The following is a 24,267-nucleotide window of genomic DNA, read 5'->3' as shown; positions in this document are numbered from 1 at the left end:
GAACACACGTGTCTGGCGGTCGCGAGGAAAGGCGAGCGCTGGCAGGGCTGGTATTGCGCTGGCTGAGAGAAACGTGTTGTTGAACACGCGTGTCCGGCGGTCGCAAGGAAAGGCGAGCGCTGGCGGGGCTGGTATTGCGCAGGCTGAAATGTGTTGCTGAACACGCGTGTCAGGAGGTCGCGAGGAAAGGCGAGCGCCGGCGGGGCTGGTGTTGCGCAGGGTGAGAGAAACGTGTCGCTGAACACACGTGTCTGGCGGTCGCGAGGAGAGACACGTGCAATCGGGCCTGGTATTGCGCAGCCTGAGAGAAACGTGTTGTTGAACACGCGTGTCAGGAGGTCGCGAGGAAAGGCGAGCGCCGGCGGGGCTGGTATTGCGCTGGCTGAGAGAAACGTGTTGTTGAACACGCGTGTCTGGCGGGCGTGAGGAAAAGCAAGCGCCGGCGGGGCTGGTATTGTGCAGGCTGAGAGAAACGTGTTGCTGAACACACGTGTCTGGCGGTCGTGAGGAAAAGCAAGCGCCGGCGGGGCTGGTATTGTGCAGGCTGAGAGAAACGTGTTGTTGAACACACGTGTCTGGCGGTCGCGAGGAAAGGCGAGCGCTGGCAGGGCTGGTATTGCGCTGGCTGAGAGAAACGTGTTGTTGAACACGCGTGTCCGGCGGTCGCAAGGAAAGGCGAGCGCTGGCGGGGCTGGTATTGCGCAGGCTGAAATGTGTTGCTGAACACGCGTGTCAGGAGGTCGCGAGGAAAGGCGAGCGCCGGCGGGGCTGGTGTTGCGCAGGGTGAGAGAAACGTGTCGCTGAACACACGTGTCTGGCGGTCGCGAGGAGAGACACGTGCAATCGGGCCTGGTATTGCGCAGCCTGAGAGAAACGTGTTGTTGAACACGCGTGTCAGGAGGTCGCGAGGAAAGGCGAGCGCCGGCGGGGCTGGTATTGCGCTGGCTGAGAGAAACGTGTTGTTGAACACGCGTGTCTGGCGGTCGCAAGGAAAGGCGAGCGCTGGCGGGGCTGGTATTGCGCAGGCTGAAATGTGTTGCTGAACACGCGTGTCAGGAGGTCGCGAGGAAAGGCGAGCGCCGGCGGGGCTGGTATTGCGCAGGCTGAGAGAAACGTGTTGCTGAACACGCGTGTCTGGCGGGCGTGAGGAAAGGCGAGCGCCGGCGGGGCTGGTGTTGCGCAGGGTGAGAGAAACGTGTCGCTGAACACGCGTGTCTGGCGGTCGCAAGGAAAGGCGAGCGCCGGCGGGGCTGGTATTGCGCAGGCTGAGAGAAACGTGTTGCTGAACACGCGTGTCCGGCGGTCGTGAGGAAAAGCAAGCGCCGGCGGGGCTGGTGTTGCGCAGGGTGAGAGAAACGTGTCGCTGAACACGCGTGTCTGGCGGTCGCGAGGAGAGACACGTGCAATCGGGCCTGGTATTGCGCAGCCTGAGAGAAACGTGTTGCTGAACACGCGTGTCTGGCGGTCGCGAAGAAAGGCGAGCGCTGGCGGGGCTGGTATTGCGCAGGCTGAAATGTGTTGCTGAACACGCGTGTCAGGAGGTCGCGAGGAAAGGCGAGCGCCGGCGGGGCTCGTATTGCGCAGGCTGAGAGAAACGTGTCGCTGAACACGCGTGTCTGGCGGTCGCGAGGAGAGACAAGCGCAATCGGGGCTGGTATTGCGCAGGGGAGAGAAACGTGTCGCTGAGCACGCGTGTCCGGCGGTCGCGAGGAAAGGCGAGCGCCGGCGGGGCTGGTATTGCGCTGGCTGAGAGAAACGTGTTGCTGAACACGCGTGTCTGGCGGTCGCGAGGAAAGGCGAGCGCTGGCGGGGCTGGTATTGCGCTGGCTGAGAGAAACGTGTTGTTGAACACGCGTGTCTGGCGGTCGCAAGGAAAGGCGAGCGCTGGCGGGGCTGGTATTGCGCAGGCTGAAATGTGTTGCTGAACACGCGTGTCAGGAGGTCGCGAGGAAAGGCGAGCGCCGGCGGGGCTGGTATTGCGCAGGCTGAGAGAAACGTGTTGCTGAACACGCGTGTCTGGCGGGCGTGAGGAAAAGCAAGCGCCGGCGGGGCTGGTATTGTGCAGGCTGAGAGAAACGTGTTGCTGAACACGCGTGTCTGGCGGTCGTGAGGAAAAGCAAGCGCCGGCGGGGCTGGTATTGTGCAGGCTGAGAGAAACGTGTTGTTGAACACACGTGTCTGGCGGTCGCGAGGAAAGGCGAGCGCTGGCAGGGCTGGTATTGCGCTGGCTGAGAGAAACGTGTTGTTGAACACGCGTGTCCGGCGGTCGCAAGGAAAGGCGAGCGCTGGCGGGGCTGGTATTGCGCAGGCTGAAATGTGTTGCTGAACACGCGTGTCAGGAGGTCGCGAGGAGAGACAAGCGCAATCGGGGCTGGTATTGCGCAGGGGAGAGAAACGTGTCGCTGAGCACGCCTGTCCGGCGGTCGCGAGGAAAGGCGAGCGCCGGCGGGGCTGGTGTTGCGCAGGCTGAGAGAAACGTGTCGCTGAACACGCGTGTCTGGCGGTCGCGAGGAGAGACACGTGCAATCGGGCCTGGTATTGCGCAGGCTGAGAGAAACGTGTTGCTGAACAAGCGTGTCTGGCGGTCGCGAGGAGAGACAAGCGCAATCGGGGCTGGTATTGCGCAGGGGAGAGAAACGTGTCGCTGAGCACGCGTGTCCGGCGGTCGCGAGGAAAGGCGAGCGCCGGCGGGGCTGGTACTGCGCTGGCTGAGAGAAACGTGTTGCTGAACACGCGTGTCAGGAGGTCGCGAGGAAAGGCGAGCGCCGGCGGGGCTGGTATTGCGCTGGCTGAGAGAAACGTGTTGTTGAACACGCGTGTCTGGCGGTCGCAAGGAAAGGTGAGCGCCGGCGGGGCTGGTATTGCGCAGGCTGAAACGTGTTGCTGAACACGCGTGTCCGGCGGTCGTGAGGAAAAGCAAGCGCCGGCGGGGCTGGTATTGCGCAGGCTGAGAGAAACGTGTTGCTGAACACGCGTGTCAGGAGGTCGCGAGGAAAGGCGAGCGCCGGCGGGGCTGGTGTTGCGCAGGGTGAGAGAAACGTGTCGCTGAACACGCGTGTCTGGCGGTCGCGAGGAGAGACACGTGCAATCGGGCCTGGTATTGCGCAGGCTGAGAGAAACGTGTTGCTGAACACGTGTGTCTGGCGGTCGCGAGGAAAGGCGAGCGCCGGCGGGGCTGGTATTGCGCTGGCTGAGAGAAACGTGTTGTTGAACACGCGTGTCCGGCGGTCGCGAGGAAAGGCGAGCGCCGGCGGGGCTGGTATTGCGCTGGCTGAGAGAAACGTGTTGTTGAACACGCGTGTCTGGCGGTCGCAAGGAAAGGCGAGCGCTGGCGGGGCTGGTATTGCGCAGGCTGAAATGTGTTGCTGAACACGCGTGTCAGGAGGTCGCGAGGAAAGGCGAGCGCCGGCGGGGCTGGTATTGCGCAGGCTGAGAGAAACGTGTTGCTGAACACGCGTGTCTGGCGGGCGTGAGGAAAAGCAAGCGCCGGCGGGGCTGGTATTGTGCAGGCTGAGAGAAACGTGTTGCTGAACACGCGTGTCCGGCGGTCGTGAGGAAAAGCAAGCGCCGGCGGGGCTGGTATTGTGCAGGCTGAGAGAAACGTGTTGTTGAACACGCGTGTCCGGCGGTCGCGAGGAAAAGCAAGCGCTGGCGGGGCTGGTATTGCGCTGGCTGAGAGAAACGTGTTGTTGAACACGCGTGTCTGGCGGTCGCGAGGAAAGGCGAGCGCTGGCGGGGCTGGTATTGCGCAGGCTGAAATGTGTTGCTGAACACGCGTGTCAGGAGGTCGCGAGGAAAGGCGAGCGCCGGCGGGGCTGGTATTGCGCAGGCTGAGAGAAACGTGTTGCTGAACACGCGTGTCTGGCGGGCGTGAGGAAAAGCAAGCGCCGGCGGGGCTGGTATTGTGCAGGCTGAGAGAAACGTGTTGCTGAACACGCGTGTCTGGCGGTCGTGAGGAAAAGCAAGCGCCGGCGGGGCTGGTATTGTGCAGGCTGAGAGAAACGTGTTGTTGAACACACGTGTCTGGCGGTCGCGAGGAAAGGCGAGCGCTGGCAGGGCTGGTATTGCGCTGGCTGAGAGAAACGTGTTGTTGAACACGCGTGTCCGGCGGTCGCAAGGAAAGGCGAGCGCTGGCGGGGCTGGTATTGCGCAGGCTGAAATGTGTTGCTGAACACGCGTGTCAGGAGGTCGCGAGGAGAGACAAGCGCAATCGGGGCTGGTATTGCGCAGGGGAGAGAAACGTGTCGCTGAGCACGCCTGTCCGGCGGTCGCGAGGAAAGGCGAGCGCCGGCGGGGCTGGTGTTGCGCAGGCTGAGAGAAACGTGTCGCTGAACACGCGTGTCTGGCGGTCGCGAGGAGAGACACGTGCAATCGGGCCTGGTATTGCGCAGGCTGAGAGAAACGTGTTGCTGAACAAGCGTGTCTGGCGGTCGCGAGGAGAGACAAGCGCAATCGGGGCTGGTATTGCGCAGGGGAGAGAAACGTGTCGCTGAGCACGCGTGTCCGGCGGTCGCGAGGAAAGGCGAGCGCCGGCGGGGCTGGTACTGCGCTGGCTGAGAGAAACGTGTTGCTGAACACGCGTGTCAGGAGGTCGCGAGGAAAGGCGAGCGCCGGCGGGGCTGGTATTGCGCTGGCTGAGAGAAACGTGTTGTTGAACACGCGTGTCTGGCGGTCGCAAGGAAAGGCGAGCGCCGGCGGGGCTGGTATTGCGCAGGCTGAGAGAAACGTGTTGCTGAACACGCGTGTCCGGCGGTCGTGAGGAAAAGCAAGCGCCGGCGGGGCTGGTATTGTGCAGGCTGAGAGAAACGTGTTGTTGAACACGCGTGTCCGGCGGTCGCGAGGAAAAGCAAGCGCCGGCGGGGCTGGTATTGCGCAGGCTGAGAGAAACGTGTTGCTGAACTCGCGTGTCAGGTGGTCGCGAGGAAAGGCGAGCGCCGGCGGGGCTGGTGTTGCGCAGGGTGAGAGAAACGTGTCGCTGAACACGCGTGTCTGGCGGTCGCGAGGAGAGACACGTGCAATCGGGCCTGGTATTGCGCAGGCTGAGAGAAACGTGTTGCTGAACACGTGTGTCTGGCGGTCGCGAGGAAAGGCGAGCGCCGGCGGGGCTGGTATTGCGCTGGCTGAGAGAAACGTGTTGTTGAACACGCGTGTCCGGCGGTCGCGAGGAAAGGCGAGCGCCGGCGGGGCTGGTATTGCGCTGGCTGAGAGAAACGTGTTGTTGAACACGCGTGTCTGGCGGTCGCAAGGAAAGGCGAGCGCTGGCGGGGCTGGTATTGCTCAGGCTGAAATGTGTTGCTGAACACGCGTGTCAGGAGGTCGCGAGGAAAGGCGAGCGCCGGCGGGGCTGGTATTGCGCAGGCTGAGAGAAACGTGTTGCTGAACACGCGTGTCTGGCGGGCATGAGGAAAAGCAAGCGCCGGCGGGGCTGGTATTGCGCAGGCTGAGAGAAACGTGTTGCTGAACACGCGTGTCCGGCGGTCGTGAGGAAAAGCAAGCGCCGGCGGGGCTGGTATTGTGCAGGCTGAGAGAAACGTGTTGTTGAACACGCGTGTCCGGCGGTCGCGAGGAAAAGCAAGCGCTGGCGGGGCTGGTATTGCGCTGGCTGAGAGAAACGTGTTGTTGAACACGCGTGTCTGGCGGTCGCGAGGAAAGGCGAGCGCTGGCGGGGCTGGTATTGCGCAGGCTGAGAGAAACGTGTTGCTGAACACGCGTGTCTGGCGGGCGTGAGGAAAAGCAAGCGCCGGCGGGGCTGGTATTGTGCAGGCTGAGAGAAACGTGTTGCTGAACACACGTGTCTGGCGGTCGTGAGGAAAAGCAAGCGCCGGCGGGGCTGGTATTGTGCAGGCTGAGAGAAACGTGTTGTTGAACACACGTGTCTGGCGGTCGCGAGGAAAGGCGAGCGCTGGCAGGGCTGGTATTGCGCTGGCTGAGAGAAACGTGTTGTTGAACACGCGTGTCCGGCGGTCGTAAGGAAAGGCGAGCGCTGGCGGGGCTGGTATTGCGCAGGCTGAAATGTGTTGCTGAACACGCGTGTCAGGAGGTCGCGAGGAAAGGCGAGCGCCGGTGGGGCTGGTGTTGCGCAGGGTGAGAGAAACGTGTCGCTGAACACACGTGTCTGGCGGTCGCGAGGAGAGACACGTGCAATCGGGCCTGGTATTGCGCAGCCTGAGAGAAACGTGTTGTTGAACACGCGTGTCAGGAGGTCGCGAGGAAAGGCGAGCGCCGGCGGGGCTGGTATTGCGCTGGCTGAGAGAAACGTGTTGTTGAACACGCGTGTCTGGCGGTCACAAGGAAAGGCGAGCGCTGGCGGGGCTGGTATTGCGCAGGCTGAAATGTGTTGCTGAACACGCGTGTCAGGAGGTCGCGAGGAAAGGCGAGCGCCGGCGGGGCTGGTATTGCGCAGGCTGAGAGAAACGTGTTGCTGAACACGCGTGTCTGGCGGGCGTGAGGAAAGGCGAGCGCCGGCGGGGCTGGTGTTGCGCAGGGTGAGAGAAACGTGTCGCTGAACACGCGTGTCTGGCGGTCGCGAGGAGAGACACGTGCAATCGGGCCTGGTATTGCGCAGCCTGAGAGAAACGTGTTGCTGAACACGCGTGTCTGGCGGTCGCGAAGAAAGGCGAGCGCTGGCGGGGCTGGTATTGCGCAGGCTGAAATGTGTTGCTGAACACGCGTGTCAGGAGGTCGCGAGGAAAGGCGAGCGCCGGCGGGGCTGGTGTTGCGCAGGGTGAGAGAAACGTGTCGCTGAACACGCGTGTCTGGCGGTCGCGAGGAGAGACACGTGCAATCGGGCCTGGTATTGCGCAGCCTGAGAGAAACGTGTTGCTGAACACGCGTGTCTGGCGGTCGCAAGGAAAGGCGAGCGCTGGCGGGGCTGGTATTGCGCAGGCTGAAATGTGTTGCTGAACACGCGTGTCAGGAGGTCGCGAGGAAAGGCGAGCGCCGGCGGGGCTGGTGTTGCGCAGGGTGAGAGAAACGTGTCGCTGAACACACGTGTCTGGCGGTCGCGAGGAGAGACACGTGCAATCGGGCCTGGTATTGCGCAGCCTGAGAGAAACGTGTTGTTGAACACGCGTGTCTGGCGGTCGCGAAGAAAGGCGAGCGCTGGCGGGGCTGGTATTGCGCAGGCTGAAATGTGTTGCTGAACACGCGTGTCAGGAGGTCGCGAGGAAAGGCGAGCGCCGGCGGGGCTGGTATTGTGCAGGCTGAGAGAAACGTGTTGTTGAACACACGTGTCTGGCGGTCGCGAGGAAAGGCGAGCGCCGGCGGGGCTGGTATTGCGCTGGCTGAGAGAAACGTGTTGTTGAACACGCGTGTCTGGCGGTCACAAGGAAAGGCGAGCGCTGGCGGGGCTGGTATTGCGCAGGCTGAAATGTGTTGCTGAACACGCGTGTCAGGAGGTCGCGAGGAAAGGCGAGCGCCGGCGGGGCTGGTGTTGCGCAGGGTGAGAGAAACGTGTTGCTGAACACGCGTGTCTGGCGGGCGTGAGGAAAGGCGAGCGCCGGCGGGGCTGGTGTTGCGCAGGGTGAGAGAAACGTGTCGCTGAACACGCGTGTCTGGCGGTCGCAAGGAAAGGCGAGCGCCGGCGGGGCTGGTGTTGCGCAGGCTGAGAGAAACGTGTTGCTGAACACGCGTGTCCGGCGGTCGTGAGGAAAAGCAAGCGCCGGCGGGGCTGGTGTTGCGCAGGGTGAGAGAAACGTGTCGCTGAACACGCGTGTCTGGCGGTCGCGAGGAGAGACACGTGCAATCGGGCCTGGTATTGCGCAGGCTGAGAGAAACGTGTTGCTGAACACGCGTGTCAGGAGGTCGCGAGGAAAGGCGAGCGCCGGCGGGGCTCGTATTGCGCAGGCTGAGAGAAACGTGTCGCTGAACACGCGTGTCTGGCGGTCGCGAGGAGAGACAAGCGCAATCGGGGCTGGTATTGCGCAGGGGAGAGAAACGTGTCGCTGAGCACGCGTGTCCGGCGGTCGCGAGGAAAGGCGAGCGCCGGCGGGGCTGGTACTGCGCTGGCTGAGAGAAACGTGTTGCTGAACACGCGTGTCAGGAGGTCGCGAGGAAAGGCGAGCGCCGGCGGGGCTGGTATTGCGCTGGCTGAGAGAAACGTGTTGTTGAACACGCGTGTCTGGCGGTCGCAAGGAAAGGCGAGCGCCGGCGGGGCTGGTATTGCGCAGGCTGAGAGAAACGTGTCGCTGAGCACGCGTGTCCGGCGGTCGCGAGGAAAGGCGAGCGCCGGCGGGGCTGGTACTGCGCTGGCTGAGAGAAACGTGTCGCTGAGCACGCGTGTCCGGCGGTCGCGAGGAAAGGCGAGCGCCGGCGGGGCTGGTACTGCGCTGGCTGAGAGAAACGTGTCGCTGAGCACGCGTGTCTGGCCGTCGCGAGGAAAGGCGAGCGCCGGCGGGGCTGGTGTGGCGCAGGGGAGAGAAACGTGTCGCTGAGCACGCGTGTCCGGCGGTCGCGAGGAAGGGGCGCCGCGGGCGGGCTGGCGGCGGGCTAGCCGGCCGGCTGCCGCGCCGGGCGGGGATGGCGGCGAGCGCCTCGGGGCCGCCCCGCCCCTAGGCCGTGCAGCTCGCCGCCATTTTGCGGCTGGACGGAGCTCGCAGCTCGGGGGCGGCGGCGTCTGCGAGGGACGGGCCCGGCCGGCCCAGCCCGGCCCAGCCCGCCGGAGCATCCGCCGCGCCCCGCCGCCGAGGGCGCCGGGCGCAGGAGCCGCGAGGGGCGGCGCTCGGCCACGTGGCTTCCGCTCGCGCGCACCCGCAGGCGGACCCTCGCCCGGCCGCCCGCCGCTCTGGCCTGGGGTATGTGTGCGGGGGGCGGGAGCCTCCGTGTGTGGGGCGGCGACGCTTCCCCTCTTTCAGGTGGGGGGGGGCCTTGGGTGCAAACAGCGCACTTTGTTTTGTGTATTTATAGAGAGTGTGTATAATACACACTAATGGGGAGAGGGAAATGTGTGTGTGCAGATGTATACGTTTTTGTGTATGTGTGTGTATACACACACACACCCCGTGTTTATACCCACATATAGTATCTCTCTTTCTCTGCGCTGTGTGCGTGTATATGTATGTGTGTGTTTGTATGTGTATCACATAATTATACACATGTATGTATATGTATATATATACACGCACACACAACATATACATGTATACACTCATGTATATGTTATCTCACTTTCTCTGTGTATGCGTGTTTGTGCATGTGTGTGTGTATAAGCTGTCTGTATCACACACAGATATATGCATAACATTTTATTTATACGTATATAAGCGTGCAGGAGGCTGTGCATCCAACAGCACAAATCCTCCTCGATTTAGTATCGCAATATTTATTTAACTGTTATCTTTCTTTCTGCCTTTCTTTTTTGGTGTGGGGCGTTTATGATGATTTTGCCCTGGGTTTTGTGACGATGGAACGTGGTCAGCTGCCTTGAAATCTGTAATTGGAAGGCTGGGCTATAAATCCATTAAATAAGATTGAAATGGGGTGGGGGTGCTCTGTGGGGGGGGAAAGGAGGGGGTGCTTCACATCAATTCTGTGTGGGGGGAATGAGATTTCTCTGCCTTTGAGGCACCCACCCTCTTTCCATGTGATGGGAGGCTGGGGGGGGGGGAGGAGGAATTTAGCTATTGTTGTGCACTTCAGGTTGGGCGGTGCATAAACGCAGTCCCCAAATCTAGCTGTTCCGTATCTGTTTCAAGCAACAATAAAAAGAAAACAGGTGGGAGGAGAGAGAAGAAAAGAAGTAGTGTGTTTGGTTCTCCATCCTTTGCACCAGTTGTATGGGGAGCCAGGGTTCTTCATTGATGAGAAGAACAGGATATTTTTTTCCTTAGCTGGGGGCGGGGACATGCATCCACAACATTACGTTCTTATCAACGTAAAATAAACCCCCCAAAAAGGATTGTGGGGGAGAGGAGGCTGTACTTCCACACGGACATAAGGCAAAAGCATGGGGCTGTCTCCATTAATCTTTCCCCTCCCCACCCTCTTCCTCTGTCAAGAAGCAACTCAGCCTTAAGCATGACTGCTCAGTTCTAGTATGTGTAATGGGATGTATTTCCTAGTTGATATACATAGGAGTGTGACCTTACTGGATTTTAGCACCCCCCCCCCCCAAACAAAAAGCTCATGGTAGCTCATGGATTTCGAGAAATGTGGTGAGAAATCATTTACATTGTTCTCTTGTATGTTAAATTTAAGTGCTTGGAATCGCCTCTAAAAGGTCCTCCAATTCATGTCATCAGGATAAAAAAAGATCGCCTGGAAGACTCAGAAGGGTTAGTGTTTCTCTCCATGGCAGTGTGCACAAAAGAAGGGAAATAACCCCTCCCCTCAATCCTTATGTGCCCCCTAACTACCAGCCTCCTCCTTTCCCCCCCAGTTAAAGCACATTTGGGAGGATGGGGAGATTTTTTCCTAGTTCTGTATTCTTCTGTAATCACTTCTGTCCTTTAGGAGTTACAGAAGGCAGGATCCATCTTCATTGTTAATTTTGCATGGTGCTGGAATGAATATGTTGATCCCCTGGGCTTGATGCATTTGGTTCATCTCTATTATCCTCATCCTTTCAGCGGCAGGGTAACAATGGCGGAGGCCTTGTGCACAGAAGCTGTAGCTGGGGGAAGCTTCTTCCTTTGGGAGTTCTGATGACGCCTATCTCTCTTCAGCTACTTAAGGCCTTAGTGGTCCAGACACTGTCAGGACCCCGTGGCTTTAAATGACTAGGATTCAATCAGCCAAGTCATCTGCTCTGTGCACTGTGGGTGTGGTATGTGACCATAGCCAAAGCAATATAGTAGGAATCGTATTTCTGTGGTGGATAAGCTTGTTTTCATGTACTGCCATTCTGTGGATTTGAACTCAGATTATCCCCATTGGCTGTAACGGTGGATGATGGGTCTGAATTAAGACACACAAGAGCCACTGCATAATATCTACACCTAATCTTTCTCTATCCAGTAGTAGTTGTTGCAGATGCTGGGGGATGCCTGTCCTTATTTCCCTCGATTAGGACACAGAGGAAGCTTTCAGTTATTAGATTTCTGAATCCTGTAAGGGTCTTTAACATTTCTTGACTCATTTGCCCATAAATAATTAGGCATATGTGTGCTCCAGTTTTGCACCAGTTCTAGTAATGAGCAAAAAAAGAGAGATTTGCACAGACGTTTTCTTATGGTACTTGCTGAATTAGGACCACTCTTGTTTTCTCCTTGTGAGCAGGGACAGATCAATCCTTGTCTTTAGTGTAATTGCCATAGATGTGGTGTTTTGGAATGTTAATTATACATATACTCTGTTCATCCTATTTCGGCAGCGGATAAGGGCTTCTTGGGCCTATCATTATTTGTAACATTGGTGCCTCAAACTACCTTGGCGAGTGGGACTGGTTGAAGGACTGCTGCTCAGTGGTTTTGAACCCGTCACGTAACCTCCTACTTCTTACCTTTCTACTTGTGAACCGGGTTTAATGCTGCTCTGGTGGTTGTAAAGTGCTGAGCAGTGCTAACTTTAGAGTTGCAGGCCTAAGCAAACTTACTAGGATGTACATTAAACACAAAGATAGTTGCAACGGTCCATGAGAAAAGAATCCAAAATTCATAGCTAAGCAAAATCTTTATTGGTACCAACCAAAATTACTAGGAGGTAGTTCTTACTAACTTAGTAGGGAAATAGCTTTTGAGTAAACTTGCTTAGGTTCACCCTGCACATGTTGACTTCTGTGGTGCTGTTTAGAATCCTTATAAGAAGCATTTTCGTTTTTTGTATCAGATACATTTAAACATAAGAGCTATATTCTATTTATGCTTATATGTTTAAAATAATATGTCTTATTTACTACATTTATATACTTATTTTCCTCCAAAGCACTTAGCCGTTTACATTTTATAACAGCTTACAGAAGGAACAGAGAGGGAAGAGGAAAATAAATAAATTCAGACATGTGTGTATGTAATTATATATAATGCATTTCTGTTGCCTATTTGGAATTAAAATGTACCAAGAAGCAGGCCATGTCACTTACAATTATGGACAATGTTACTGAAAGCAAGCAGCTAACCATCAAAGGAGAGAGCATGAAAATGCATTCATTAAACTAACAACAGTGGTGGGTCTTATCGAACCTTTTTTAAAGAAAAAGAGTACTGCTCTCAAGAACCTCAGCATGCTGCAGAGGATTCTGGGCGTGTTCTGAAATGGGTGGACAACTTCTAGCCCTCTGGATATTTTGGTCTACAACTCTGATGAATCCTCAGTGTTGGCTATGCTGGCTAGGGCTGATGGGACTTGTAGGCCAAAACATCAGGAGGGCTACAAGTTGCCCACCCCTGATGTAGAACTAGATATAGTTCTTGCATCAGTTGAATGTGCTCTAAAATGCATACGACGCTACTGTACATACAAACAACTTGCAGCCCTAGGCTGTTCCCTATGTAGCCTGGGGTACCCCACCCACTTTCCCCACCACCCAGCTGATCAGGTCTTGATTAGCCCGGCTTCTGGCTGGGCAGATAAAGGCCTTCCCCCAGAGTCAAGCACAGCTGCTCGTGTTTTCAATCCACTGGGAGGAGTTTTCCTTCTCTTTCTGATAGCACCACCCAGTTGTGCCCAGGCCCCCACTTACCTCCACCCTACTCGCCACAAGCCCCACCCACTCATGTGGCTTCTGAAGGGTTCTATGGGAGCCAGCGCAGCCCCCAACCTCAAAAAGGTCGCCCACTCCTGTTCTACTGCATCCTTGAACTCAGGTGTGGGGGGAGAATTGGTAGTGATTGGCAATGGAACCTATGACATCTGAGGTTAAGCATGATTAATGACACAATTATGATGTCATGTATAGGATTGCACCCCATGTAGATGTAATTAGGAAGTACAAAAGGCTTGTGGATCTCATGGCCAAAAGTTTTGGATTATACTTTAAGGTTGTATAAAAACTAGTTAGTTGCAAACCAGTATTTTTTCATTTTGTTATAGCAACTCATTAGTGTATACATGCTTGTTTAGGAAGCATGAATTTTGAAATGAGAAAATTTGTTTTGAAATGGATCCACTGTGGTCCATGCTGTGTTAAAAGGGGCATTTGGTGCTATTTAGGTGCTTTGAATATTTTATATGCTTTGTCTGCAGGGTGTAGAAAGCCTATAAAAGTCTGAGCTACTTCATACCCTGCTGCTGTTCAGGCTTTTACTTGTTGCTGTCCCTTGGGCTCAAGTGTGTCTTCAGTTAATTGATGTTTAGCCCCTTCCCCATTCTGGCTTTTCCTTTAAGGAACTATCCTAGCCCCGTGTTTTGATAATATTTGTGTGCTGCCACTTTCCATAGGTTGTTCCAGTAGACTGACACAGGAGAAAATCTTTTGCAGAAAAAATTCTGCAGCCTTTTTTCCTTACCCCCTGAAGAAGGCCTAAAATAAGAAAAAAAAAAGGCAGAAACACATTAGGCTTCTTATAATAAATTCAGTCTTGCATCCTGAGAACCCGTTTTTTGTGATCTACTTTGGATGCTCACCTCCTTCTGTTTTCTTCCTCAGTCCTAGCAATCACCATAAAAACATTTGTGAGTAAGTGCAGCAGGACACCTTTGCTTGTAGGATTGTGGTTTTCCTGTCTTCGTTGTGTTGAAATTTCCGCTTCCTTCTAGCTTGTACATTTTTTAAAGGAGCAGCTTCTGCTTTTGACAGTGGGTGCTTTACTATGTTATTAGCTAATTCCATGTCTATCAACAAGTCTGTAATATTTCGTCCCTCAATGTAGCTTCTCCCTAACGGGCAAGGCTCTGATTTACGTGAGCGGAGAATGCAGGCAGCAGGGCTTTGCTATGAATGAGGCTCTCCATCCTCTTGGCTGTGAAAATTCCACCAAGTCTAGACAAACACAATATGGCTTGATTGCAGAGACAGGGAAAGAGTTTTAATAATGCTGTTGCTTGGTATTAGACGCAACTATGACTAACAGTGTTTTTATAGATGTAGGGAACAGGGGGAAGTGCTATTCTCAGTTACTCTGTGTTGACCAGGGGGTTATTCTCCTGAATTATCACATGATTGTGATAACATGCTTGTGATGCCATGTTTGTGATGCCATGTTTGATACCTGATATTAATAACAGATAAAAAAACAAAGTTCATTCTAAGTAATGTGTCTGGCACTGAAACTTAGATGTATGGTAAAGGGATTGAAATATTTTATAGCCAAGCTGCAATATAACTTAATAGAACATTATTATTAACAACACCAACAAAATATTTTTTCCAAGTTCTCATCTGACACGGGTGGCTGACATCCTGTTCCTCAGTTTCACTTATGTATTCCACAATGCTTACTTTTTTAAGGGTGGTAAAGGGAATTTATGATGATGGTGATTACTACTACTACTACTTTCTGGAGAACAAAGACCTTTGCAATGATTCTGTTTTCTGCTCTTGTTTCTGTTGACTTCTAATGCTTATACATTCTTTTCTCTGTTTCTACAGGTAGAAGTTTGATGTCAAAGGATGATAGCGTCTTTGTAGCCAGGAGAGACCAAAGTACAAGAGGGCTTTAGTGTTGCGTGCTAATTTTACTGAGCTTTTTCCTCAGTTACACCCTTTATTTGTAAGTGCTTCTAAGATCATTTTTGCTTTAGAATTACAAGGTGGTGGGATCCTTTTAACAGATCTAGGAGCCAAGAACCCTTTCATCTTCTGTGGGCTGGCTTACATACACAGGAATATTAGAGGCTGTTGATTCAAGAATTGCCCTGAGCCAGCAACTCTGCATTAATACAGGCACAGCATCCCAGCTGCACATCTGTCTTTGCTACAGCAGCCCCGTATGTTCTTGTGCTGAGTTGAATCCTCACTTATGCACACCAGAGATACAAAATTGGAGGTTGAAATTGTTGCCTGCAGGGTAAAGATGTCCAGGACAGTAATTTTATTTAATACATTTCTATTCTGCACAATAGCTGAAGCTGTCTTGGCAGTGTACAAAGATTAAAAACCATTAAAATACATTATACATAGTATAAAAAAACAATTTACATACAAACATAGAAACAGACAGCACACACAGACACACATGTATCTAAACAATTTTAACAGTAGTTAAGTGAACAGAAGACATTCCAACTGGGTTTATAGAGTATTGAGCAAAGAAAAAAAGGCTAAAAGGTATTCAAGGGACTTGGGAGATGCTTATTTTGCATAGAACAGTGTAGAACTCTTTTGTGCACAGCAGTGGCTTTCACACTGTTCTGGGGAGGACTGGCATTTCTTGGAAGCTGACTGAGGTGCTTCAGTGAGGAGATCACTTCTGTGGATATGCTTCCTGAAATAATGTGCAGCTGTGGGGCGTATTGGAGTGCCTTCTGCTTCACACAAGGCTTAACAGGTCCAGTGCTCAATGTGAACGGAATGTGTTCCCAGGAAGTGAGACACACACACTCCCACAAAATAGTACTTGAAAGGGTTGCATCCACATAGCAAACCCGTGTGGCAGAAATATTGAAATGTAGGCCCTCCATCTTTGTGTTTTTCTTTTTGCATTGTTGAATGTTGCTTAAAGGCCTAATGCGCATTTGATCTTCTTGCAGTATTTTAAAAGCGGGCAGACAAAGGAGGGTTTGATGTTTTGTGTGGCACCCGTTGGAGTAGGACCCATCATGAACATAACGAAGGGCGGGCTAGTGCTGTTTTCAGCCAATTCCAATCCATCATGCATGGAACTATCAAAGAGAATTGCCGAGTAAGTAATAACCATCTTCTTTTTTTAAGCACTCTTTGCTGACTCCGTTTCAGTGTGGCTGTTTCAGCCTTGGCTCTGGTGGCTGTGGAAATAAAGCACAACCTTCAGGAAGATTACAGTGTATTGTCAAGTGACTTAGTAATGCTCCACGGCTGTTTGCCAAGATAAAGTTACATTTAAGGTACAGGATCAGTATAACGTGAGCTCTGTTCTAATAGGCCAAACCTGCGTATATGATCAAGTCTGCTGATTTTAAAGCATTATCTAATAAATTGGGACTTTCAGGGCTAGAAAGCTGTGACCCAGGAGGGTTTACCACAGAGGTTCTTAATTTTTCATTTGTGGACCACCACTGGTTCTTGTTGCACCAGTTGGGTGGTCTTCCTGACTGAGATAGAAGCATCTGAAACCTCATTTCCCCCCCTTTTTCGTGTGCTGAGGAGGCAAGCCATTCCTCAGTATAGATACCGTTAATCTGAAGAGCAGCTTGCCTCTTCAGCACTGCTTCAGTAGAAACTCAGAAGAATAAACCCAAAATTTCCAAAGAACTAGTGAACTAGAATAGCATATCTTGATAGAATAGCATATCTTGATACAACAGAGAGCTAAGGACTACAGCCATCCCCAATCTGGTGCCCTCCAGATGTGTTGCGCTACCACTGGGGGCTGCTGGGAGTTATAGCCAACACATCTGGAGGACACAAGATTGGGGAAGGCTAGAGACTCCGGGAGAGAGCGCAGGACAGGAAGGCCTGGTGTGCTGTGGTCCATGGGGTCACGAAGAGTCAGACACGACTGAACGACTGAACAGCAGAGACCCTATACTGTGCCCTGGGCCTCCAACACTTAGAGCAGCTGGAGAAATAGCTAGCTTGTCTTGGCCGTGAGGGCTGGGTTTGCAAACTGAATCGTTTGCCATAACATGCAGCCCTCCCACGTGTGAGCAGTGCAGGCTACCTTGCATACATCTGATACAAAGCTGTTTGGCATTTTGTGTAGCATAGGTATATGACCACCTGTTCTTCCATTGCTCCCAAGCTATCTCCTTAGGCTTCATTTCTGTGGCAGGTGAGCAGGCTGAGGCTGTCCTTGTGTGGCCTTCAGGGAAGAGGAGGCTGTTAATGGGAGAAGGGAGATCAATCAAGCATAGGGGTCAGCATGGGAGAGAGGGTGGAACTGTTCAAGGAACCACGTCTTCTAGGACTTCAACAACTTGCAAGGTGATCCTAAACACATCTTAAGGGAGATCAAGTTCTGAAGGTCAGTGCACCACAACACTGGAATTAGTGCATTTAGAACTGCAGCCTTGGAAATAATACTGTGTGTTGTTCAGTCAGTGGTCACCTTTGAAGAGTTCTGTAAATTCAGCAGCTTGCATACAATTCCTCCTGCTTGTCTCTGTTTTAGAGTGCAGTAAACAAATGCTGTTCTGCTCCCCACTCCCGGTCTTGTCCATCATGGTTTGAGCGTGTTCTCTCCACACATCCTAGGTTTCCTTATAGCCTGAGGATCCCTTGACAGCTCGTACTTTGCATGCTGGATGGCTTTCAAATGCATTTTCCAAATGATCTTTGGATGGGAACCCTTCTTTCAGGCCAGACCTGTTCCATTGATTGTTTAGCCTCCTCAGACACCAAATGGAAGTTAAACTCAGCCAATACTGGTTGGAGCAGGATGGGTGTAATTTTCTGCCCTTGGCAGGAGGTATGTTGAAGAGATATGTTGGAAAAGAGACCCCTGGAAGAAGAAATCACAATGTGATGTGGGCAGGGGGAGGCAGGGTATTTTCCTCAAAGGCGCAGGAGGCATGCAAGTTTAGCAGTGTGTCAGAATTATCTGCTTTTGCTTTTTCCAGTGTGAAAAGCCCCACATAGGTTGTGTCTGTGGGTTAAGGGTGGATTGTAAATGAACAGTATGGAATTTCTGTACAGCAGGGGTGGAGAAGTTATTTTGGGTGGGGTGCTGGATGACCCCTCCACCAACCCCTTTGTGGGCCAGATGATGTCGAGGACAGGGTAATCCCCCTGATGACATCTAGCCTGCGGCTTTGCAGCTAGGGAAAGCCCACGTGCGGCAAAGTCGCCCCGACTGAGGGGGAACATTTGCAGGTTGGAGATTCCCCATGCATGGAAATGTTCATGCAGGTGGAGATATGCCATGTTTAAAATGGCAAATGCCAACTTCTTCTCAAAAGTGCATTTATAGGTGGGGTCTCTGGAACAGGTAGGCTCTGTGTTGAGACAGGAATTGGCAGCATCTACCATTGATACTGGGAAAAGAGTTCTTAATGAACAGTAATAACCTGCTTAGCTAGTTCAGTAATCCAGGGTTCACTCTGTAGTTTGTCTGAAACTGTGGCAGTTGACATTCCTTGTGTCTTGGTGCGGTCTGCATTTCAAGTTCCTCTTAAACAAAGGCCTGACTAAGCTGTCTGGCAAAACGTCTGTCACCCCTAAAGCAGTAGATTATGAAGCTATTAATGGATTCCCTAGCAGTCTTGGACTGAATTACAATGCGCTTATTTTTAAAACGTGTGATTATAATAAATGTATTTTTCCCCTATGGCCCATAGAAGAGTAGCCTTGTACAGTTTTGGATCCCAGTTTAAGTTCATTTTCCTTGTGGTGACCTTTGCTTTGGCTTGGATCCTTTTGCAGGCGACTGGGAGTGGAGATGGGCAAAGTTCAGGTGTACCAAGAACCAAACAGAGGTAAGTACCTGCCACAAGGCATTTATCTCTCAGAGCTGGAGGAGGAGGCTGTAGTACATGAAACATCTCCCATTACAACCTCCCTCTCCCCCCAGGTTTTTTTTTAGTGAAGAATCCCTTCAGATGATCCATGCATTAATACTGGTATCCTTCTCTCCCTGTGTCAGCTGTTGAAAAAAAACAAAAACCTTTACTTGTACAGGTGAGCAAGGCCACTTCCTGATCTCTTCCCCTGCCTCAATTCCTTAACTAGAGGCAGCATATTCTTGTTGTCAGCCTGCGCTTGCAGTTCGGTGTCAGGTATTGCATCATGTAGCGTGGACTTTGCTGTATGAAAATAGCTCCTGTTGCTCCTGCCTGTTTGACAGAAGCCTTGCCTGCGTTTCATGATGCAACGACATCATAAGAGTGTTGGGGAAGGAGAACAATTTCATCTTACGTGGTCCAGCCTTAGGAACATAGGAAGCTGCCTTATACTCGCCAGGCCCTTCTTCCATCTAGCCCAGTACTATCAACGCTGACTGGCAGCCGTGGCTCTCGTTTCAGGCAGGATTCCTTCCTAGCCGTACCTGCCAGGGATGGAACCTGGGACCTTCAGCATGTAGAGCAGATGTTCCACCAACTGAGCCTGGTCCCTCCCCCATGGAGATGCTCCATGGCCAAATCTGGTCGCCTGAGAACCACCAGCAGGCCCCCTTCCCGGAAGGAGCCCTCCTGTAAAACTAGTTGCTGATTTAAGTTCGCTTTGACATTTATTTTTATCTGATGTCTGTCCCGTGGGCTGCTCAGAGCAGCTTTTAGAAATTTTTCAAAAATGTTTATTGTCCTGGACCCTAGAGAGACTTGCAATCTAAGGCAATCAAATGATAAAGGGGCCAAATGCAATGAAAACAGCACTGTACACGTACAGAAAAATCAAGTTCTTTAAAAACACACTGAAAAAACCAGACACTAAAATATGCTAGTATTTTTGGTATTTTGGCCATGCCCCCTTTGCGTTCGTCCCTGCCCCCCCACCGAAATTAATTTTATTTCATTTAAAATTATTTTTAGGCCACCTCTGAGAGATTCTCTGACATTGAATTGGGCCGTCAGGCTGAAAGAGGTTCAACAACCCTGCTATAAATGTTTCCGGTGGTGTTGTAGGTGTTCATTCAACGCTGAAAATCCATGTTGGCCTCTGGCACTTCGCTGCTGGATACCACCAGGCCTCCCTTACACCTTAAAACAAAGGATCAGTGTGCACCTTTCTTGCAGAGCTGGCACACACATCATGATCACTGGAGGGAGGTCCCCAAGGATCATACACTGAGCATGTGTGTTCTTTTGGCAGAAACAAGAGTGCAGATTCAAGAGTCTGTGAGAGGGAAAGATGTCTTTATCATCCAGACTGTTTCAAAGTGAGTACAAATGTCTGCTCAGAATAAAGCCTCTGCAACTTCTGGATCTGTGAAGTGTTTGTGGTGGGATAGGGCATTAACAACTTAACCTGGACTCTTCTTAACCCTCTTCTTCCTCAATATATGTCTGTGATCATATGCCTCCTGTGTGTGGTGTAGAGCCAATGTGGTGTAGAAAGCCAGTGTGGTGTCGTGGTTAGAATGTTGGACTGGGACTCAGGAGATCTGGGTTCTAGTCCCCACTTGGCCATGAAACTCACTGGGCGACTCTGGGCCAGTCACTGACTCTCAGCCTACCCTACCTCACAGGGTTGTTGTTATGAGGATAATATGGAGTGGAGGAGGGCTATGTGAGCCACCTTGGGTTGCTTGTGAGAGGAAAAAAGGTAGGATATAAATGTAATAATAAAAAAATCCTTCTGCATAAAAAGAAGGGATGCCATATCTACCCATTCTTCAATTTTCCACTTGCTCTCTTCCCTACAGCACTGTCTAGCAAGATACTGCAAAACGCAGTTTTCATCCATAGCTCATTGATGAAGCCAGTAGCTGTACTTGCGCTAGGCAAAGACCCAAACTATTTTAAGCATCTTTAGCTAGATTATGAAGTTTTACCATAGTTTTAAGAAGTTCTATAACTAGCTAATCCCTGTTAATTTGAAACTCTTAGGGAGCAATCCTGTGCAGATTGGTGTCCGCCTCCGAACTTGGAGGTGACTGCCTATCCAATGTACGGCGGGGGGAACGCAGAAGGGATCCTCTCCTCTGCACTCCAGCTGCCCTGCATTTTTGGCTAGATGGCCAGTTTCAGCTGTCTAGCTGCAGGACATTGGAGCGTGGGGTGGGAAGGCTGGATGACGCATAGGAAGTGTCATACCTGCACTTCCGCACTCCCCGCCCTGGAACGCTCCCTTTTGCCCTGCTCCACGCTGCTGTTACGAGCATGGAGCCCAGGGACGATCTGCGTGGCCCACGAGGCAGCAGGGGAGGGGGCGGGGAGGTGGTTCTCCGGGAACCAACCTCGGAGTACAGGCTCTGCGGTCAGTTCCCGGAAACTGACCAATCCTATGGCCCTCTAGCCGCAGACTATCTGACTGCCTGGTTACTGTAATGCCTTCCTCCAAATCTATGTTTGGTCCAGAGCAAGGGTGCAGAACCTCAGGCCCCGGGGGCCAAATCCAGCCCTGCGGGTTTCCCCAGAAGGCCGTACCCCCTTTCCCTCAACCACCAGTTGTTTGGTGGTTTCCTAGCCCTTGTTCCCCATTCTGTATTGTTGAAATGCCTCTCCTAAGGCTTGGTTACTGGCAACGGAAGCTTTAAGCTAAAATAGGCTGTGAATTTGGGGCCCTGGTTACTGGCAACGGAAGCTTTAAGCTAAAATAGGCTGTGAATTTGGGGCCCTGCCCCTTTTGCCTTTGGCCCCACCCAGTGCTGACAGAGCATCACCACTCCAGTATCTGTTTAGATAGAGCTTTCTTTCTTTCTTTCTTTCTTTCTTTCTTTCTTTCTTTCTTTCTTTCTTTATTTATTTATTTATTTATTTCATTTCTTGATCGCCCATTTGGACGGTCACCCGGCCACTCTGGGCGATGTACATCAATACAAACAGTTTTAAGACAATAAAATTTTACATCAAAACATCATATTTCTAAAAATACCCCAACCCACCCCATAACCGTTTAGCGAGCATCGCCACTCTGGTATCTTTTTAGATGTGGAGCGGTGTATAAATGCTGTAAATAAATAAAACATCTCCGAAACAGAATTTGGCCCTCAAGCTGAAAGAGGTGCTGTGCCCCTGGTTCTGCTGTGCTAGCCCACCTTTGCTCCAAGGCAAACATGGATGAGGGTGAGGAAGGGGAGCCGTGCATTGCTGTGTTGCCCTTGTGGGACATGGACATGGCTTCTCTTTCCTCCCCCAGGATGCCTGGATGCTGTAGGCTCAGCGTGTCCAAGACATTGTTCTACAGTTCTGAGATATATAAGAGGAGGTACATGTTTGTGGACTCTTGACGAGAAGTAATCCTCCAATAGCAATAGGAGAAAGCCATTAAGTATAATTTTTAGAGTGTTGCAATAAGTGCAGCAGGGTTTCCTAGGGGATTTTGCTTCTCAGTGTCCTTCTCCTGCATATGAAGGACTTTGTGTTTAAAATCCCACTACAATGCAGGATTTATTGTAAAACAAAGTCTGGATAAAGAACCAGCACCTTGTCATTGCAGGGATGTGAATACGACCATCATGGAACTCCTTATCATGGTGTATGCCTGCAAAACGTCCTGTGCCAAAAGCATTATTGGCGTGGTTCCCTACTTCCCATACAGCAAGCAGTGCAAGATGAGGAAAAGGGGCTCCATTGTCTCCAAGCTTCTGGCTTCGATGATGTGCAAGGCGGGTAAGAACATAGAGCAGGGGCAAGGCATGATATGGCCCTTGGACATCCCCCATCTTATCTCTCTTGAGGGGTCTCTGTAGTTTGGGAGCCTGTGTCCATGTTGGCTCTCATCTAAAGTGCCTTCCATGAGACAGGGAAGGAAAAGAGCGATGGCTTATGAAGGAAAGTGATGCCTTGCTATACGATGAGGAGCTGTAGCTCAGTGGCGTAGCGCCTGCTTTTGCTTGCAGAAGGTCCACGTAGGGTTGGGAAAAGACCTCGGCCTGAAACCTTGGAGAGCCATTGCTGCCAGTCAGAGTATGCCATACTGAGCTAAATGGACCAAGGCTCTATCTCAGTATAAGGCAGTTTCCTCGGCCTTGTCACCAGGTTCTATGTTTTATGTATTTATTTGATTAAAGTATTTTATTGCCGCTCCACAGCCAGAAAGGCTCCAAGAGCGGCTTACGTATGATCAATTAAACAAGGCTGTCCCTGCTTGCAGTCTAAAAAGACATGACACTTTAGGAAAGAGGAATGGGGAGGGGAGAAGGGGGGAAATAATTATTTCAGCAGAGCGATGGAATGGCCCTGTTCTCCCTCTCAGCTCTCTCAGCTCAGCCTGCTGGAATGGCTGGTGGTGGTAACAGTTCTGACGGCTCTTCTGCCAGCTTCATGTGTTTCGCAAACTCTTCTGTCCACTTATACGTAGTCACTTCCCTTTTCTTAGGTTTTTGGGGAATGAATACCCATACCCGTCCTCATACCCAGACGTTTGGCAGTTTCATCTTAGCACGCTTAGGCTGGCAGTCCAGATCTGATTCTTGATCTGTGAATTGGCTGCACCTTCTGTTGTTTTTAGATGTTTAAAACATTAGTTGACATTTTGTAAGGAAATATTCACCAGGGGTTGTATCCAATGTTAGTCCTACCTAGAGTCATTGAACTGAATGGGATTACGTTAGGCTAACATTGGTACAACTCACTGGGCACAACCCCAGGGCATAACACAATTGCATTGTAAAATAATAGTTAACCTGCCAAATACTAACTATTGAAAAGAAAGGCATTATATACGGGAAATGGATAATACTAATGAGGGGAAAGTTACAACCTATGAGATAAACACACCTTAACTAGCCAGTCAAAAGTCTTAGAAGGTCAGTATCTCTAGAAGTACTGTTTAGGCTGTAATCCTATACCCATGTACCTACTAGTAGACATACGATTGTGTTGTTACTTATAACAATCATTTCAAAAGTACAATAAATCTATTTCCGTTATTCACATATTTTTTAGTGCATTTGTAAGCCATCTTTCAGTATCAAGATTCTCAGGACAGCGTACAATTTAACAATCACAGAATATCCTCAGATATCTGGGCAGAGAGAAGGAGCGCTTGTTAGGTTTCTCTCTCCAAACGTTTTAATGATTTATTTGAGCAGCTAGCATCGGCCATTCCAGATAGTTCATACGCTCTTGTGCCCTTCAGTCAAGGAACTACAAGCAGCATATTTAGGTTCCCAGCACCCTCCCATTTGAGCACTAGCCAGGCCCAGGCTGATCAAGGCAATAGCATGCAAGGAGAAGGTGTTATGTGAGGAATTGTGCACCATGCCAGAGGTATCTCTGGAACTTTTTCTTGTGTGCATCAGCAGCGAGCTATCTGCTGTAGGAGAGGCGGAATCCACCAGAGTTGCCAGGCGTTTCTTTTTCCCTCCTGTTAGTTGAGCATTCCAATGAGTAAAGGTGGCACTAGGTCACTCCTGCAGGTAGCTGCTTAGGAGGCTGTTGTCTCATCTCCGCTCTGCCAGTGAGCTGCTTCCATAATGTGGCAGTGGTTCAGCATGTCCCTCTGCAGCCTCACAGGCAGCCCTTGGAGGCAGGGCGTGGGGTGGCGGTGGAGAACGTGAGCCGTCCATGGCCTGCCTCTGTGTTGAGCAAATTGGTGCTGAGCTGACGACATACAGGGACTCCCTTTCCCCCTTTTGCTGCTGAGGGGAGACTGCTGCCCATGGAAGCACTGTTGTGCGGTGTCGCTTGCCTTCTGGGTGGGCTGGCGTCTCG

The 24,267-nt window shown here is 51.7% G+C and overlaps 1 protein-coding gene across 4 annotated transcripts in view; it reads left to right on the top strand.

Annotated features, from left to right (window-relative positions):
• The window catches only part of PRPSAP2 (phosphoribosyl pyrophosphate synthetase associated protein 2), a 41,486-nt gene that overhangs the window by 6,276 nt on the left and 10,943 nt on the right, over positions 1-24,267 (top strand). The window contains exons 1-6 of one of the 4 annotated variants that reach the window (XM_084818126.1): positions 8,468-8,792; positions 14,465-14,585; positions 15,565-15,716; positions 18,374-18,426; positions 19,760-19,826; positions 22,049-22,221. In XM_084818126.1, the coding sequence (XP_084674252.1) occupies positions 15,598-15,716; positions 18,374-18,426; positions 19,760-19,826; positions 22,049-22,221 (412 nt within the window). In that variant the 5' untranslated portion in view covers positions 8,468-8,792; positions 14,465-14,585; positions 15,565-15,597. Of the gene's footprint in view, positions 1-8,467; positions 8,853-14,464; positions 14,586-15,564; positions 15,717-17,330; positions 17,421-18,373; positions 18,427-19,759; positions 19,827-22,048; positions 22,222-24,267 lie in introns of those variants that run through there. The other 3 variants (XM_084818127.1, XM_084818128.1, XM_084818129.1) reach the window with 3 other exon arrangements.

This window comes from Heloderma suspectum, chromosome 12 (genome assembly GCF_057233095.1).
Source record: "Heloderma suspectum isolate Gila_16-S chromosome 12, 16-S_ref, whole genome shotgun sequence".
Lineage (NCBI taxonomy): Eukaryota > Metazoa > Chordata > Lepidosauria > Squamata > Helodermatidae > Heloderma > Heloderma suspectum.
This window is presented reverse-complemented; position numbering and strand designations above follow the sequence as displayed.